Consider the following 17,495-nt stretch of genomic DNA (forward strand, 5'->3'; position numbering starts at 1 on the left):
ACGAAAAGCGACTCGTACCTCCGTATCCGAAACTTATTGCTCCCAAAGACCATCGTGCTGATACTGCCCACTAGATTGTAAACACTCAGATTCAACATCTGCCCGATGAGCGAGCCGCGATTCCCCGCCGTAGGAAGCTCAGGTCATTGTACACTGGTTCTGGCAACGGGCGTCTCCTTCGCCCCCGCACTGTCTGGCACTGCGGCGATCGATGCCGAATCACGCATCTGTTGTCATTTCTCGTTCGCATTTATTTCGCCGATGACCATTAATCGCGAGTGACGGAAACAATAAAGGATGCGACGCACTTTTTCGCAGGACTATCGATTGCGCACGTATTTTCCGACAGCTGTCCACGAACGCTGCGGGTGAACGCGAACGACACGGTACGTACTCCGCGAGCGCTGTCAACGGAATGAGTCGGAGCACGGCTCGTGTAGCGTTGGTGGAGGGATGTCAGTAGGGGGAAACCCAAGAGTGGGAGGTTGAACCAGAGAAAGAGAGAGAGAGAGAGAGATAAAGTACTGCATTTACTTCTGTTCTAGGGCGAGCCTCCTAAGGACAGATGTACAAGCACACGATCAGAATTTGCACACGCGACAAACGTGTAGGAAAGCTGAAAGCTGAGGATCGTATATTTCGCGAGTCTTAAAAATAAACTGCGCGCACAACGAGAAAGAACATGATTTCTCATTCTGAGATGCACATGAGCAGCACGAGCACCAAAAGTGACTCGTACGTTTGATCGCAGTGACAGGTTAACGGGTCGCATTGTCGTCCACTGAGGTAGCGCGGATCGTATGCAGATAAAAGCGGCGAATGCTCGTACTCTGAATCATGTTAACGCCGCTGACAGTTTCACCGTATCGCCACTACCGTGCTACGTCGGTGGAACCGATGGCGAGATGCACCTCCCGCGGAAACCGGTTTAATCCGACGGCGACGTCTAGGGCACCGCTAATAGACCTCGCGGGAGTCCACGCGGTTCAGCCGTGTCGGCGATGATTCTAAGAATAATTGGTTTTGTTGTCTCGGATGTGGAGACGTGGCGACAGAGGATTGGCCTTTAAGCCATCGAACGTTTGCCATTTCAGCGATAATGCGTGGCATACGCATAAAGATAAAACGCATATGTCGGCGAAATTGTCGTCCACCTACCACGACGCACACGTTTCCCTCGTCGTCGTCGTCGATCTTGCCGCGACCCGCGCGCTCGCAGGTCGCGAGAAAGAGGATTAATATCCCCGGCGGACGATTCTTTAAGTTAATACACGTTCTTTGACACCGGCGCGGCCGAGCTATGATTCCGCGGCAACATCTGCACAGTCGTAACTCGCTCTTCTAGGAGGACAACGCTCGTAAGTTACGATCGCGGCGGGTGAGCCGCGCGAACGCTGTAATTTATATGTTACAACTGCCGAAGTTACGAAGCGAGACTTTATGGCCGCGGAGACTCCCTCGAAGTGCGCTACGAAGAGTTCGCGGAGACGCGGTAAAACGTCACTCCGCACCGATCCGCTTCAGCTCTGTGATCATCGGCCGCGCGCGCTCAAGAAAGATCCACGATAGCCGGTTGAGAGGAGAAAACGCACAGGTCGCCGATATAAGCTGTAAATTAGCGCGCGAGACAACGACCTCAGGCAGGATATCCCGCGGAAAAACGCGTTTCCCGTGTCGCTCGCGCCGTTAATTCGATTCCCATCGAAGACGTCGCGCGTCGCGAATAATCGATGTCTCCGAGCTTATAACGCGCGTGTAGAAGGCCAGGCACGTATGTGCCATCCTCTCTTCTTCTTCTTCTTCTTCTTCTTCTTCTTCTTCTTCTTCTTCTTCTTCTTCTTCTTCTTCTTCTTCTTCTTCTTCTTCTCCTCACTACGCCGGACAAATGTTTATTAGAAGCGAAGGGCGATCTCGTCGCGGGGATACGGCTCGGACATTTTTAACAGTTTCCTCGATCCGCGAAGAGCTCCGGTCCTCCTTTTTCGCATTCTCGTGTAATAACAGGTCTCCGCTCTCGCTGGGGATCGACCGGGCGGCGCGGCTCGCTCGCTCGTCCCGAGACAGAAAACCGGCACAGCCGCCGGCGATTGTCGTAGGTAAGTGAGTTTGACGTACACCGACATCGTGTACACTGTACCATATGTGTTCCATGGTTCCAAATACCTCTCTGCCTATACTTTCCTCGGACTCTCACTTCACACACAAAATTTATATGCGCTAGTCTTTCCCTTTCTTGACCATCTCTTCGTCCATTTTCGGTCATCCGGCGACTGGCCGCCGATCCCAGGGAGATTTTCGGATATTATTAGGAATGGACGATTAAAATATTCGAAGAAGAAGAGGGGAAAAGAGAGCTATCATTATCGAGACGATCGTGAGATCTCGATTTATGGAAGGAAACGTGACCGTCTTGTAAAACATCTGATTCGAGATCGTGCGCGATCGTTCGTATATGAAACTCGATTGCGCCGAACTTTCGAGTGACAAATAGCATTCACGATTTACCGTGACGTTTACTCATCGATATGCTGACCAGGAATAAAAGCAGGGATACTTTTGATCGTACAGATAAATATGACAATACGATAAATAATGCTCTTAATATCTGAAAATTTTATTATTTCCGTGCGTCTGTGAAAAGTACCATTTGAAATATATTTCAATGGTAGCGTTAGAGAAGTGATGAAACTATATAGAACGACAACGGTCATCGCGAGGTTATTGCCGTTCCGCATCTATTCTTACTTCTCAGGCTTGTCTTTCGAGGAAGAAAGTACGGAAGGCGAGTAAGTTTAGATAGGCAACTTTCCAAAATCTTGACTTACAACGATCAAAAATTCATAGCTTTTGGATTCATCATGGAAATATAAAACAAATAGAATAATATCGTAGCTTTTCAGTAGTAAGCAAAAATTCCAAGACAAAAGTAACATCAAGAAGCTATTCCATTTGATATCTAAATTTTTATGAAAATAAACGGCTATATTAATATCTGATCAATAAAGCAATAATCATTGTCACGATATCGCAAAAAGATGCGTTGGTTGTACATTTACTTTAGTGCATTCAGGATAGTCGATATACTATCGATATAAGCAGATATGCCGATAGGTGTGGCATGAAAAAGTAACGTTGATCATTTCTAAATCTTAATCTAGATATCGTTCGTACAATATAGCCGTCGTTCGATTTATTATCGACGATATATAAAAGCCAGAATATTTTAGCGCCAGAATTTCTAAAAGCAGTTCATCGCTCTGAAGCAACCGAGTTGCGTTGTATTTTATCAACGCGCACCAAGCGCAAGGCGGTTATCAATGCACTTCCGTGGCAAAAAATGAGACAACGCGCACTGTGGAAAGTGCTTTTACACTTCGCTCTCGTTCCTGCGAACGAAATGAGAGATTGCGAAAACGAGGACGACGGTAAGCCTTCGTAGATATTTTTCTTATCGTAATAGCCGAAGCCGCGCTAGGGGGAAAGCCCGTGTTTCGCGAATCGACCACTAATAGATACCCGCACCGTACACTCTGCGGTAAAGAAATGAAAGAATTTTTTAACGCCTCTCTATGAGGCCAGGCGATTAGCTAAGGGTATACTTGGGCAATATTTAGATTAAGCGAGCGGTGGAATGTATACGAACGTGTTTGTCACTCGTTTCAGATATTTGTTTAGCTTTAGTTTCAATCTAGTTCGTATTGGAACTGAATTGATTAGCATTATCAACACGTAGCAGTACTATATCTAGCATCTGCTGTCAAACAAGAATTCGTGTTATAATATCACGTTACAAATATTATATTGTAACGAATATCTGATATGTGTGCTCTTTCCAGTATGCTTGTCCCACTCAACCACGACAAAATTATGCATGCTTCAACATGATTTATATTATTCTTGATTTCTAAACTTATAACTCGTTTTATTGTGAAGTCGTTAAAATAGCCGGTCGCGGTGCGCACGGAACGGTGTAAGGAGTTGTAAAAATAAACAGCTCGCATAATCTTGCGAAACTTTACTTTAAAAGTAAAGCTCTTAGAAATAAGAAAAATAATGATCTAAAGCCTATAAAAAAGTAACTCTATGTTAAAAATTCAGAAAAAGTTTGTAAAATCATATACCTATTTAAAAAAAAAAAATTATACGCAGAAAAATATTTCTTACATTTATTCATATAGAATAGAGTATATTTTATATTAATTTTTGCCGTGAGCAAGAGCATGAAAACTATTTGATGTGTCGATATTCTCGGATCCTTGAAATATAGCGGTTGCAACCTTTTTATAGGCCAAGTTTCCGTAGTGCGAGCGCCAGACCAACGTGGTGATCAGGTCTGCAACGGAACACGCACTTGTACATTAGCTATATGTTTGCACGAGCACCGCTGATGTCATTCGCTATTCCGGTGATCGGTGATGCTTCCGATATATGTATGTATGTATGTACACGCGATCTGCGCGTTGTCCGCTATTCCGGTCGACGCTTGACCCTGGATCGTTTCGCGAGGTTGATTATTCATCCCGTACCAAACGTTCGTACACTTTGAAAGCCTCCATCTTTCGCTACGGCACGCGTGGATAAACAATCGTAAAATAACGGAGCGCTTCAGGATCTCGTTCGCTACTTTGATAGCGTTCCCTTTCGTTGCCCGATAACGCTCAATAAATTCGACGTTCCGCTAGCTTTCAACGCGCGGCTCGTAATTTCGACGATATTAGCCTCCGTGCGTGATCGTTCGACGGTGTCGACGGTATCAAGATATACGATTTACGGTTTCGGTTCGAAACTTTATTAGAGGCGGAATATGTATCTCTCAGTTTTCTAGATTCACCCGCACGCATGCGGCGCGCGGCGCGGCGCCGAAAGTCGATTGCAACACGGATTTTATTGCCATTCACAGTTACGCTCTCGTTCGATCGTAAAAGGAATTTGTGTTAGGATACTCCATCGCCTTATCGGGCGTATTAAGCGGGATCGATCGCGCCCGGATAAAAGTAGGTCGCCGGGCGATTATTTCCCTCGTCTCTCATAAGCCGTCGTGATTTATGACGGTTTTTATCTCGAAATATCTGTTCTATATCTTCCAATTTGGATAAATATCGCGGAACGGCCAGAGCAAACCGGGCGCCCACACGTCGCCTATTTATAACTCCACTGACGGCGATCGCTATATATCTGCACCCGCCGACCGCTGTTTTATTCGTTTAAGAAGAAGAGGATCCGTTGTAGGGTCGCTATCTGCGGTTTGCTGCGTCTACATCGCGTCTTCCTGCAGGTGCGGGAACAGCCACGATTATCCCGGCAAATGTCAGCGACCTCACCAAGCAAACCAGGCGTCAACCAGAGGCGATCGGTATTTCGCTCTTGGCCGAGTGGCGTGTGGCCGCTGACTCGACTCGACTCGAGGAAGTGCAGGAAGTACGCAGCGCGCTCGGCACGGTCGTTCACGTTGGATGGTTCATCGTCGGATCGGCCGTTCTTACGAGCCGTTCGGTTTACGGTAGGAACCGCGAACACGCCGTGCCACGAAACTTTACGAGCACAGCGGAACTTCTTATTGCAGATCACGGCATTGCGCGCAGCCGCATCGCTCGCACGTGACGACCCCCGCGATCGTCCGGTAAACCTTCAGAAAGCACGTGCGAGCATAACGCATCTTTCGCCGTTGCCGCGTCTGCTGCTGATGCTGATGCTGCCGCTGTTCTGAGACCACCCGCCGTAATAATAAAGTCGACTGAGATTGTCTCATATGTGGCTGACATCTGATGTTTCACGTGCGTTTGCTCCGCAATGGCAATCCCATTTGCGAAATTGCGATCGAAGCGCGATAATCAAGCGCGATTTGCTAGTGCCTTTAGAATTTCTCTAATCTGGGTAAAAATAGAAAAATGAAATATAGAATAAAAATTTTTAGTGAATTTTCTAATAAAGTATAATTCCGGGCTATTTGTAAAAATTGGAGTTAACGTTTCATAAGTACTTGTTCGTAATTATTTTTTTTGGGGTCTATCTTTACTTTATTTGAATGAAATTAAATACGCTCTTTCTTGGTTGTGTTTTAGATCTTACGTTAGTTCTTACGTTAATTCTTGATTGTTAATTGCTTTAACAATGCGAGACAAAAAATGCTAAAGATTTTTACCTCCGGTTTGAATTATTGCGCAACTTTGATGTTAATTCGTTGTTAAAGATCCATAATCAAAGATTAGGGGAAAGTACATTGCTACAAGATGACGACCAGGTCTCATGTTAATCTTATAACAGTGAGTAGAAAACTGGCAGCATCCGTTCTACCAGATTGTTGGGCGCGCTTAATTGATCGGAGAGAGCCAATTTGAAACGAAATACCCGATAAAAGATTCTCGACGTGGAAAAGTTGCGCGACGAGTCGAGAGTTACGCGTGCTTGTCCAGGTACAAGTGGGCTAGATCGTTTTCTAACCTGCGGACTGATAATTGTGTCCAATGCTTGCTTGAGAACGTAGGAGAAAGACGAGTAAGACTTGATGGAATTTGACAGAATTCGGACCATCTTGCCGTACCACGCTCTGACACGTACATCCTAACGGTACATCGCTCGGTTAAAATCTAATGCCGGACAATTTAACACAAATTAGACTTTTTTACTCCTGGAAATTTTTACGTTGCGCAATTTTATCGTACGTTCAACTTACTCGTGGAAAAACTTCCGTTATTTCCTTTCTCTGAGACACTAGGTTTAATATTAGTCGAATAGAAAATTCTTAGATAAGAATTGTCTGTATAGTGTCAATATGATAGAAGTTTTATCTAAAAAAATTGATATAAATTCTGAAACATTTCCAAATGCAATTTGTACAAAAATTTTACAACATGAGCTGTCATATATTTGCGTTGCATCATAATTAAAAATAATTAACTTTGAGATGTAATTAAATATTATTTCAAGTTACAGCAAACATGAAAATCAAGAACAGTTTATGAGAATTAAATTTTTTTCTTTTCTTTTATAATAATATAAGTAATATAATTGAAATTTTTCTTTTTTTAAATAATGAAATGTTCATTATGACAGTATGTGTACGAATGAAGTGTAACTCTTACTTACACGAAAGCTTCTTGTAAACTTCTGAACAATTTGTGTTAATCATTTAATCGTAAGGTAGGCCGTCGTCGAGAAGATACCGTTTCTCGAGACGGTTCCGTGACTTCGTGTCCGGTGTCCAGTCCAGTCTCGAGTCGCTGGCTATTGTCTTTGTGGCCGTTTCGTTTGTCGCTCGTCTCTGTCACGTCGTCGTTGCACTTCTATTTCCTTAGTGCGACCGTTTCTCCGATGGAAAGGATTAAGTCACAAGCAGGACGACATGCTTGGTAGCTCGTCGAAGTCGAGCGTAATAAACTTCGTCCGAATGAAAGAACGACAATGTTTAAGTAATTACACATATATTGTCGTAATTTATACATTATCTGCAAATAGTTTTGCGTTTTTAAATAATTTATAATAATTACATCTTTTTTACGTGTGAAACGTATACGCGTAAAAAATAATTTTTTAACGAAACATACGACATAGAACTTCGTCGGCGATTATTCATTGTCTTTCCTAATAATCGGATACTCTCAATAATAAAAGTCTGTGTACTATTACTAAAAAACAGTGTAAATGTCACTAATTGATGTAATTACAAATATCAGTAAGATTTCACTGATTCCGATTTAGACCAAACGTATGAAAAGTAGGTATACGTATTCTCATTCATACACACGTGAACTCTTGTTATGTTTATCACAGTCATTCATTTCTAATACAGAAGAAAGCCTTGTTTTCATTGTAAGTTACGCGGAAGTTTCATTCTGAGATACGAGAGTAAATGTTGCCAAAGTGTTTCACTATTTCAGTGGAGATATTTACAATAACAGTCACAAGAGCTTTCTGAATCGTAACAATATGTAACGGACATTGTAATGCTGCGTATGATTATTTCGTTCTGCGGAATATCTTTCAGTTATAAATTCTACGAAATTGTTTATGCACAATTTATAAATGAAATGTTTCAGTATTTTAAGTCTCTACAAAACCACTCCTTCCTTTCGAATCCCGATCTCGTTAATGTATGTGGATACTACTAGTGTTACCACTATCACTGCTAAACGCGCTTAGAATTAAACTACGATTGCACACCATTAACCCAGTTTTAAACTAGTCATCAAACGGGTCTCGTCGTTGTACGAAGGAGGATGTTACAAAGTATGGAAAGTTTTCTGTCTTAATGCACTTGCGCCTCTTTTATGTTAATGCAGAACAAGAACGTTAGCGTAACTATACTGTTTGCTTATGTTTAATGATAGTAAAATTATCTCGTCGTAATAAACGGATACACGCAGAATGACGTAAGTACGTCGATAATGCGTTATAACGTGTATATCCAATCCACTCTAATTTTATAACATTATGGGAAATTATAGTCTAATAATATTTTCCTTTGCTCTGGCGAAATAATGCAACGGGCGGTCCGCAAAAATTAAGTTTCACTACTTTTATACTCCGAACTGGTGAAACGAAACGATTTATCGCATCCCCGCGATAATTATCCCGATAAACGCAGCGCGAAGTTTTACCGCTTTACTCTCTTATTCCCTTTCCATATCCAAGGAATGATATATTACATAATGTCAAGCGTACATTTTTACGACCACACCTAGGAAAATATCTGCCAGTTGCAGATAAGGGTAATCGATAAAAACGTACAACGCGTGACGTTTCACCAATACTTGTTCTAATGCTCTTATTATTATTTTTCTTTTCACGAGGATACGTTCCCAGTCCTTGAGAGCAACAGCAGCTTGCTCTGAATCGAGTGAAATATCGATGTATTTAATTGAGGCGAGACATTACATTAGTGACTCGAGCTACGACACACGATACGCGCGCACTTTTCTTGACGAGCGCCAGTTTTACTCGATATCATCGGATGCAGGATAGTGGAAGATGTCGACGAACGGCAAGAACGACCGGTGTAAGCGATACTCCACGTGTTGTCATCGCCAGTGTCGACTACGCCGAGGAATTACTGCGCGTATATATAGCTGCAGGAATTGACATGAGATAAAACGAAAGTTACAGTGTGGCGATGACAGATTTAGAACTAGATTTAGAACTTTAGCGATCTTCTCAAGCACAATTTAAAACCATCTCTATAAAATCAGTGAAATTTTGGATACAATGTAATCTATGAACAAAACGGACATTTTTTTAATATGATCTATAATTTATTTTTAAATAAATACTTAATAATACAGATAAAACGGTTTCGCAAACTGAGAGATACTTACTTAGTCAGAGAATGCAATTGTCTTTATTTGCGATAATTTTAACGGTGGCGGCTGAAGAATCGTTAAATGAAAAATGTCGCTTTATTTACGATTTTCGATATATCAAATGACTGGCGAATAAGCGTTTCTCCTTCCTTGCCATTACCCCTTAGCATAACCTTCCGAATCAATTTAATTTTCTGGCGAAGGAAACATCGCGCCGCGGCTACGAGTCCCATAATACTCGAGCAGGAATTCAGGGGCCAATTATCGCGCCGCAGGTGCAATGACGGCCGCGACGCGACGAAAAGTGAAAACGACTCGGCGACTCGTGTTTCGCGTAACGACGATTAGCGATAACGCTGCGGGTAGCCACGTAACTCTCGATCATCGGCCGAAGAACAGAGAGAAAGAGAGGACGTCCGCCTCTCGCATAAATCTGAATCGCAATGAAAGGAACGCGAGAGCGTTTTAACAAGCGACGCATTCCTGTCGACTTTTGTAGACGCGAGCGAAAAAAAGGCATTTATCGTCACTCAGTTTCGTATCAGGCTTACGAATTGCCATCGCGGCGTTCTGCGCAAAGATACGCGTGATTTTGAAACCCTTGTTATGCGGCAAGGCATGCAAAATTTGCGCAATTTGTGAAAATTGCAAGATTTATCATTTAGATGCTAACAATAAATAATGAGATCACTCTCTGTCAGGGTTTGTTATTAATTTATCGTGAGACGTATTTGTGACGCCGCGTCGCCGCACCTCGTCATCTCCACCGTCGCGATGGAGAACATGATCGAGCATCAACGAACAGGCCAACACGCCCGTAGTGGCACACGGTAACCTTTTTTCTGACATTTCTACCTCATAGGTTGGTTTATTCGAAAGGTTAAACCGTTGCGCTCTCGAATATCCTAACGCGGTCGCGAGAGGGAGAAAGAAAGTGCAGCGTAGGAGAAAGAGAGAAACGTCTGCAACGGTTCTGGTACTCTTCTGCCAGATAATCTCCTCTTCCTGTCGAAGGTCGGGCGCAAGTCAAATGCCCGTTCGTCGAACCGTGTCGTGGGTTCGGAACATCTTGGCTGGCGAGTGCGTATCGGGTAGTTGGTCGACCGCTCGTGCGTTGCAGGTAGTCACCCAATCAGAGCGAGAAGAGAACAAAAGAAAGGTGAAAAGAGTTATCGCCCCGTGAGATCGAACCTACATTCTGTATCCCAACTGGAAAAGCGGGCAGAACTTTCGGCCCGGCGTATAATAATTATCAACCGATTGTTTGGACCTCGGTCTCTCTTTTCTCTACTCTTCTGCCGGCGCCAATGTTCCTCCATTCTCCAGCGCGAATCTCATCTCAGATTCTCGATAGTCTCTCTCTCTCTCTCTCTCTCTCTCTCTCTCTCTCTCTCTTTCGCGTGTTTCGTGGCCCGAAAAATCATGGATCGATGAATAAAGAGGTGCCGGGTCACAGAGCGCGCTTCGCCATTATCATCGCTCCTCCGTTGGCTCGCGAAACGTCTTGTACTGCTTTTCATACAATTACTCGCGTCGCGCGAGGTCGTCCTTGCCCGACTTCTCGCCTTTCAAGAACGCGTTCGACGTCGTCGCGCCTGTTGGAATTTAATAACGTATCTTTGCATACATTGATACGCTTAACGAGCGTGATTCTTCTGCGTTTCTATGGGTTTGCGACCTTACCCTGCATAGCACGATTCTCTCCTTCACCGAGATGCCGCGCGCCATCCTCTCGGCGGATCAACATACCGATCCCGCGCGAACTCTGATGGTTATATACAACTTGACAAGTAAATCCTATGCGCGCTCAATGCATGCCTCCACGCCGTTCGGGAGGTATGGAGAGGATTGCTCGTAACGTGTCTCCGTGTCATTTAAGAGCCGCGCTGCACGTAATTCAGGGAAAGTCACACGCTCGTAAATCAGTCTGGATATGGGTACCGTTAGATTTGCAATGATAATCTCATGGTAATGTATGCGATTCGCTCGAGCGAACGAACGAGAAAATAATTAATAACCCCGGGTAATCCGAGTTCGCCGAACTGTCAGTGGCGGATATTGCGATCCTTAGGGGTTTACGAGTTTGCGACACCGGCGGGAGAGCTTACAAAAACGGTCTCTCTTTCGTTCGGTGTCTCGTTAGACTTCTTCCTTTTGATTTTCATACCGGTGATAGACATCGTTTTACAACTCTATGAGAACGTGGATGTGGCTATTAAATTTTCTAATGACATAATTCACGTTGCGATGGCGCTTATGGTTATAAATGTTGTTCAGGATTTTATACGGCTTTGAAATAACTACGAAGCGTGCTTTCGGTTTGTAAGCTAGTCGTATAGTAGAGAAAGAAATTATACTGTAGGAATATAAATGTAATTTCATCGATTCAATTGAAATACTTGGTGCATTAATATACATGGATTAACGCGTTTGCATTGCTCTCTTTGATATAATACTTTGACGTACCGTTCGGCCAATTATATGTCTTGTTTTCATTCGAAAGAAACGGTAATTACGGAAAATTATATGGGATACCTATCTATGTCAAGGAAGCGAGACGAGCCAACGAGTCACAAATTATGTTGGCGATACGAACAATTTCAGATTGTGCGTGGTTGTCGTTGATTGATACGCGTGAGAGACTCTCCACGAGTTTCAGATCAGTTGCGCGCGGTGCGCTTCGAATTTCCGGACGATCTCACAAGCTCGTACCGATCACGCAAAGTAAGGTGTACTTACAGTTACCTCTAATTCAATTGATCGATCGTGGGATAAGCGCGATGTATCACGGGCACATGGTTATAATGATGATACTGTATCTGGCAACGGAGGCGGCTATTTACTATTCAATTACTTAGCAATTACGGGATCGCATGTGCCCGTATTTTAAATTACGCGATGCTATTTCAGCAACAAAAGCTTTAACCCGCTCAAGACCTTTAATAATTGATAATCATAGAATGAGCGACACAGGAAAAAATCATAGGCTCGTGTCTCCAAAGACTAACGAGTTCTGGGAGTAAAAATAAACCTTGACGATACCATTAATGGCGATCGTTATCATTAATGATCTCAAGAAATTAAAATAACGAGAAGTTTCGTTTACCGTTATGCACAACCCACTGCTCATAACTGATTAACTAACCGTGACAATTATCAATGTGACATGTAATTAATTAATAACGATGTTGAGTGAACGCGGAAAGATTATTATATTGCAATCAAACTTACCCTTGGTGCGAGTGCGGAGGTGCGGGTCTCGGTGGAGGCGGCAAGGACTTCCTACCAGACATATTCTGCCGTGGTGCTAAAGGCGGTGGAGGCGAACTAGGAGAATCCGTGCCGTATTTCTCCGCCGGACATTGAGGCTGAGGTTTCTGCTTAGGTATATCCACATATTTCGGTGGCAATGCAAAGTAACCATGCGTCGTCCTCTGCGTTACGTCGCTAGAACGTTGATGGTGATTAGGAACGTATTTCGGAGGTTCGTGATATTTCTGCGGGCTTGACTCCGAGGGGAATAGCTTCGAGCTAGCTTCGTATCCCGTTTTCACTGGGCTGCCGATAGAGAAACCGTGATTTCCGTTCTTCAAGTATTTGGACGGACTCTTCGCGACTTCTGTCACAGACAAATAATTCGGTCTCGAGGATGGACTTATAGTAGTATTCTTATCCGCGTTTTTAGGCACTTGAGGTGACGGTCTCTGACCCGAAGAAGATTCTAATCTCTGGCTGGAATCATTTCGCAGTAAACCAGACGCGTCGACGCGCGTCCCGTCAACTCGCATCGATTCCTGCCGAATGATCCTCGGTTCCACCGGAACTTGCGGCGCGGGTCTCTGATTCCCGGAATCGCTGTATCTTTGCGATATGAGATCAGGCAGTTGCGCCGGAGGTCTGGTTGAAAAAGATCTCTCGTCAGATATTCTTCTTGTTGGCGGTATTCTCCCGTTCACCATAAGTTTCTGAGTAGAAGGATATCTCAAACTGGAACGTCCCGTGACCATTCTATGCGTGGCGAAGCCGGCTGAGACTCCGTTTTCCAGCACCATTTCGGAATCCACGTGTGTCAGCCCCACGGCAGATCTCACAAATTGATGCTGTTCCTGTTCTTGAACGCCTGTTTTCGTCGAATTTGGTGAGGATTTGCCGGAGGGCTTATCGTGATCTCTTTTAGCACTGTGTTTCGATCTTTTCATGGAATGTCTTTCCGACTTGTGTCGTTCGCATGACTTTTCACGACTGTTCTTTGCCGTTTCCTCCGTCTGGTGGTGAATGTTGTTAGATTTACGCTCCGTGAAACAATCGTCGCTGAGCTCGGGTGGTGGGGGCGGCAATGGATCGTCGCAATCATGGACCTCGCTCTCCGTGACCGTCGGTGGCGACGGTGGTGGCAAGTCGGGGCTGGGTATGCGTTCGTTGTAAGCATTTCTCAGATGTGGTTTTTTAGGTGGTCTCTCGGGCACCCAGTCATCTATCGATATGGCTGGTCCGACTATCACGGGACCCAATAAATCCGTGGAGAGACTACTGCAACTGTTGCTGTGTTGATGCTTTGGGGTCGGCAAGTCACCGTTTCCTTGATTCTGAGCTCTGCTAACATTTTCTCTCCACGCACCACTAGCGTAATCCGACGCTGAACTGGCTCTTCGGGATGAGGATGGCCTCGGTCGAGGAGGAGGCTGCGGCGGTGGACTCTGAGGATTCTGAGGACTCTGAGGATTCTGAGGATTCTGAAGATTTTGAGGAGCTAGCGCAGGACCTTGTGCCAACTGAGGCTCTGACCGCCAAGACGCTTGATGATGTCTTTCGTAGAAAGACCACAGCGCTTTCTTTTGAATTGCTTTCAGAGTAGGATCGGACACTCTGTGACGTTTGTCGGGATCCAAATATGTATAACGCATTTGTTGCTGTTGTTGTTGCTTTTCTAATTCGTTGATACGTTCAGCTACTGAAAGCTGCGGTTGTGGCGGTGAATTCACAGTTATTCTGAAAAAAAAATATTGCATATGCAGTTACAATTGAATTTATTAGAAAAATGTACAATAATTGTAGAAAAATGTATTCGTTAATATACCTTGAAGACTGCATGGATTCTTGCGGCTGCGTCGTACTGACTGGATAAAGTTTTCGTTTGCTACGTTCGCGATCCAAATAGAGCACACTTTCCGAATGGTGCCGTTGAGGAGTCTGCACCCTAGCGCTGTGAGCGATCAGTTGCTTGCTACACTGGATTCCATTAGTTTGGCTCACGTCGGACATCGATCCATGTATAGGATTCCAATTTTCGGAACTCTGCGGACTCGCCGCTCCGACTTGCTGGCGCGTGGGGCTTTGTGGCATAGGTTGAGCGTACTTATCGCTTTCGAGTCTGCTCGAGTTGTCCCACTGATTCGCCTGTGGCCTATCGTTTAGCGAATCATCGTCAAGGTTGGATTCCTGCCATTTACCGTCTCGAATCGCCGATGTTTGACAGATATCATTGATCGACGCGGATGTCGTGCAATGGCTGATCACCGCTGGCAAGCTGGGCCTACCTTGACCCTGCTTGTTTCGGTCGTTCATCGAAGACTGCCATTTATCAAGGCTATGCCTTCCTTTTGCCGACGGCGGGCCCATTCCGGACGTACTGACATCGCTCATGGAACTCTGCCACTTCTCGTGACAACCATTGTTCGGTTTTAAAATTCCTCCGTTTACGCTGCTAACGTCCGACATGGATCCATGGTGCCATCGATCCGATGTCACTTGGCGAGGCGGCATACCACTCGATACGCTGACGTCCGACATCGAGCCGTGCCATTTTAAAGTTTCGCTGCTAGAAGCGCTACCACTAGACGTAGTCACCACGCTGTCTCTGCCCTCTCGGGAGGTATCTTCCCAAGATGCCGCGGGCCTTTGTGCTACTGCCTCGCTGTCTCGCCTCAATCTGATAAGAGGAGCAATCTCTCATTACAAAGATATCGTGGTGTTGGATGTTAACAAGACGATGTGTAAAGACAATCTCACCTGTCGAGAAATGGTGTGTTCGTCGTAGAATCCACACTGGATACATAACTGTGATATCCCTCGGATTGGGCATAGCTGGCCTGTTGCGAATGCTGCACTCTCGTGTATTCTTCAAGACCCGCTTGCGTTAAGGTAGTTTCGCGATAGAGGTCCACCTATAAATAAATTCAGACATCACAGTAGGAAGAAATAATATCCGCAGCTATTAAACATTGTTTTTTTCGCGTTGCATTCTCGGGATATTTATTTAGATCGAGATATTATTCGACTGAATCCTCTTACCTGAGGAACCTGAGAATCCTGGTAGCCTCTTACATAAGCTTCCAGATCTACGTGACTCAAAGTCTGAGATTGCTGTTCCCGTTCCGGTGGCGATGGAACCACATATTCCGCATCTCCCAAAGCTTTACCTTCGCGATCCACACGCGGCCACAGTCTCGACTCGTCTTCAACGCTACTTCTGTTGCGTGACTCGTAAGTCTCGGCTGGGATCTTCTCGCAACGCTCCATTACCGTCTTCAACTGCAACATTCAATTTTTGCAGTGTAATAGAAAATCACAAACGTACTCAGAAAATAGCACTTACCAAAGTAATTTCTATTTCAAAGTTTATATTCATAATGTGAATAAAATTAAAAGTGAGATGCCTAATTAAAAAAGTATATTTTTGCGTTAAAAAAATTGAGAAACATTTATGCACTAGCAACGGATATATACGAGTTATACGCTTAACGATTTGCTTTCAGCTAAAGTATTTCGTGACTTGCGATCTTATATGTAATTCGCTGTCGCGTTTCCTCGATGAGAAAAAGAGAAACTGTAATATAAAAAGATCTTGATCTTAAAATACAGCAGGGAGTTAATTGCATGCGTTCTAAAATAGAAATTGCATCAGTCTAATAAAATTCTGCGGTCGGCAATAAAAAGGGCACTTGGATTAACTTTAGCATCGTCCTCTGTTTTTTTTTGTCCACTGTTTTCTGCCTGCCTGACACCGGGAGCTGCTGGTACATACCAAAATTTACGGCGCCGCGGCGAGATGCGGGTCGGGCCATCGAAATACCACGGCCTACTTCTGAGAAAGCCAGTAGCACGCTGGCGATTATGTCACTGAGAGAAAGGAGGGTGCGGGTGTGGGAGATTAATTGCGTATGCCGTTTTAGGGCGCAGCACAATATGGACACCAAGGTCTTGCCCCGAGGTGATCCCGATTCTTAACACGGCATGCTCTCCCGGATAAGTCGCCTTAATTGTTAAACACGTTGATGGTGTCGACGTGAAACTTTGTAATTCGTTTGAAAGCATGAGGAAAGTGTTCCGATAAGCTCCGTTGCCTCGTGACTTGTTTATACCGTCGAGATACTTTGGTGTCATGTAAACGAGATTCGATTTTGCAACCGGCAAGACAATCGAGAATGCCTGACACGGCAAATTCTGAGCTATAGCAGGAAGGATCGATGCAAATAAAGAAATCGGACTGATGCAAATCGCGTGAATGGCAAAAGTTAAAAATATAAATGTAATTTAATCGTTAAGAGCTGTAATAAGACATTTTTATTTATCCATTCGTATTATACGTTATCCGTTCCTATTAATCGTGGTGGTTAATTCTTATATAATAAAACTCATTTTCTTTATAATGCGTAGCAAATGGGTATTAACGTTTAATAATAAAGCCTACAAAAGTAACAGAAATTGAAATCGCGTATACTTGCGTGTGATATCTTTTATGTATCCAATTAATAGTAAATCACGACATTACGTCGCTATGCAAATGCACGTTCTACGTTCAGGTTATACAAGCGATGCGGCGTAACGAGCGTTTTGCGGAAAACGAAGAGGGCTGTACAAGTTACCTGCTGCGTGAACGCGGGATTGGGCCTCTTCGTGTGTGGTCTGGTGTACTGGGCCGGCTTCTCCTTCGGATAGTTGGTGTGATCGGTCCAGGACTTGGAGCGGTGAGAACCGCTGTGCCCCGAGCTGTGGATATCCTCGTCGGAGTGTCGTTCGGGCGCGCTCGGCCACGAAGGATACTTCTCGTGTCCCGGGCCGTAACACACGCCCTTGAGGCTAGAGGCATCCCTAACTGGCGGCGTCGGTGGTGGCGAAGCTTCGTCTCTCTCATTAAGAGGGAGCGTGAAGCTGTTGAATCCGAGGTTCTCGCTGTACCTAATGGGACAGACGGATATG

General features: G+C 44.5%; 1 protein-coding gene across 2 annotated transcripts in view; it reads right to left on the minus strand.

Moving 5' to 3' along the window:
- The window catches only part of LOC105201908 (protein Shroom2), a 166,249-nt gene that overhangs the window by 29,366 nt on the left and 119,388 nt on the right, over positions 1-17,495 (minus strand). For both annotated transcript variants that reach the window (XM_039453302.1, XM_026133283.2), the window contains 5 exons: positions 17,162-17,474; positions 15,588-15,827; positions 15,306-15,460; positions 14,374-15,225; positions 12,528-14,285 (listed from right to left, as the gene is read on the minus strand). In XM_039453302.1, the coding sequence (XP_039309236.1) occupies positions 12,528-14,285; positions 14,374-15,225; positions 15,306-15,460; positions 15,588-15,827; positions 17,162-17,474 (3,318 nt within the window). The remainder of the gene's footprint in view (positions 1-12,527; positions 14,286-14,373; positions 15,226-15,305; positions 15,461-15,587; positions 15,828-17,161; positions 17,475-17,495) is intronic.

This window comes from Solenopsis invicta, chromosome 9 (genome assembly GCF_016802725.1).
Source record: "Solenopsis invicta isolate M01_SB chromosome 9, UNIL_Sinv_3.0, whole genome shotgun sequence".
Classification (NCBI taxonomy): domain Eukaryota; kingdom Metazoa; phylum Arthropoda; class Insecta; order Hymenoptera; family Formicidae; genus Solenopsis; species Solenopsis invicta.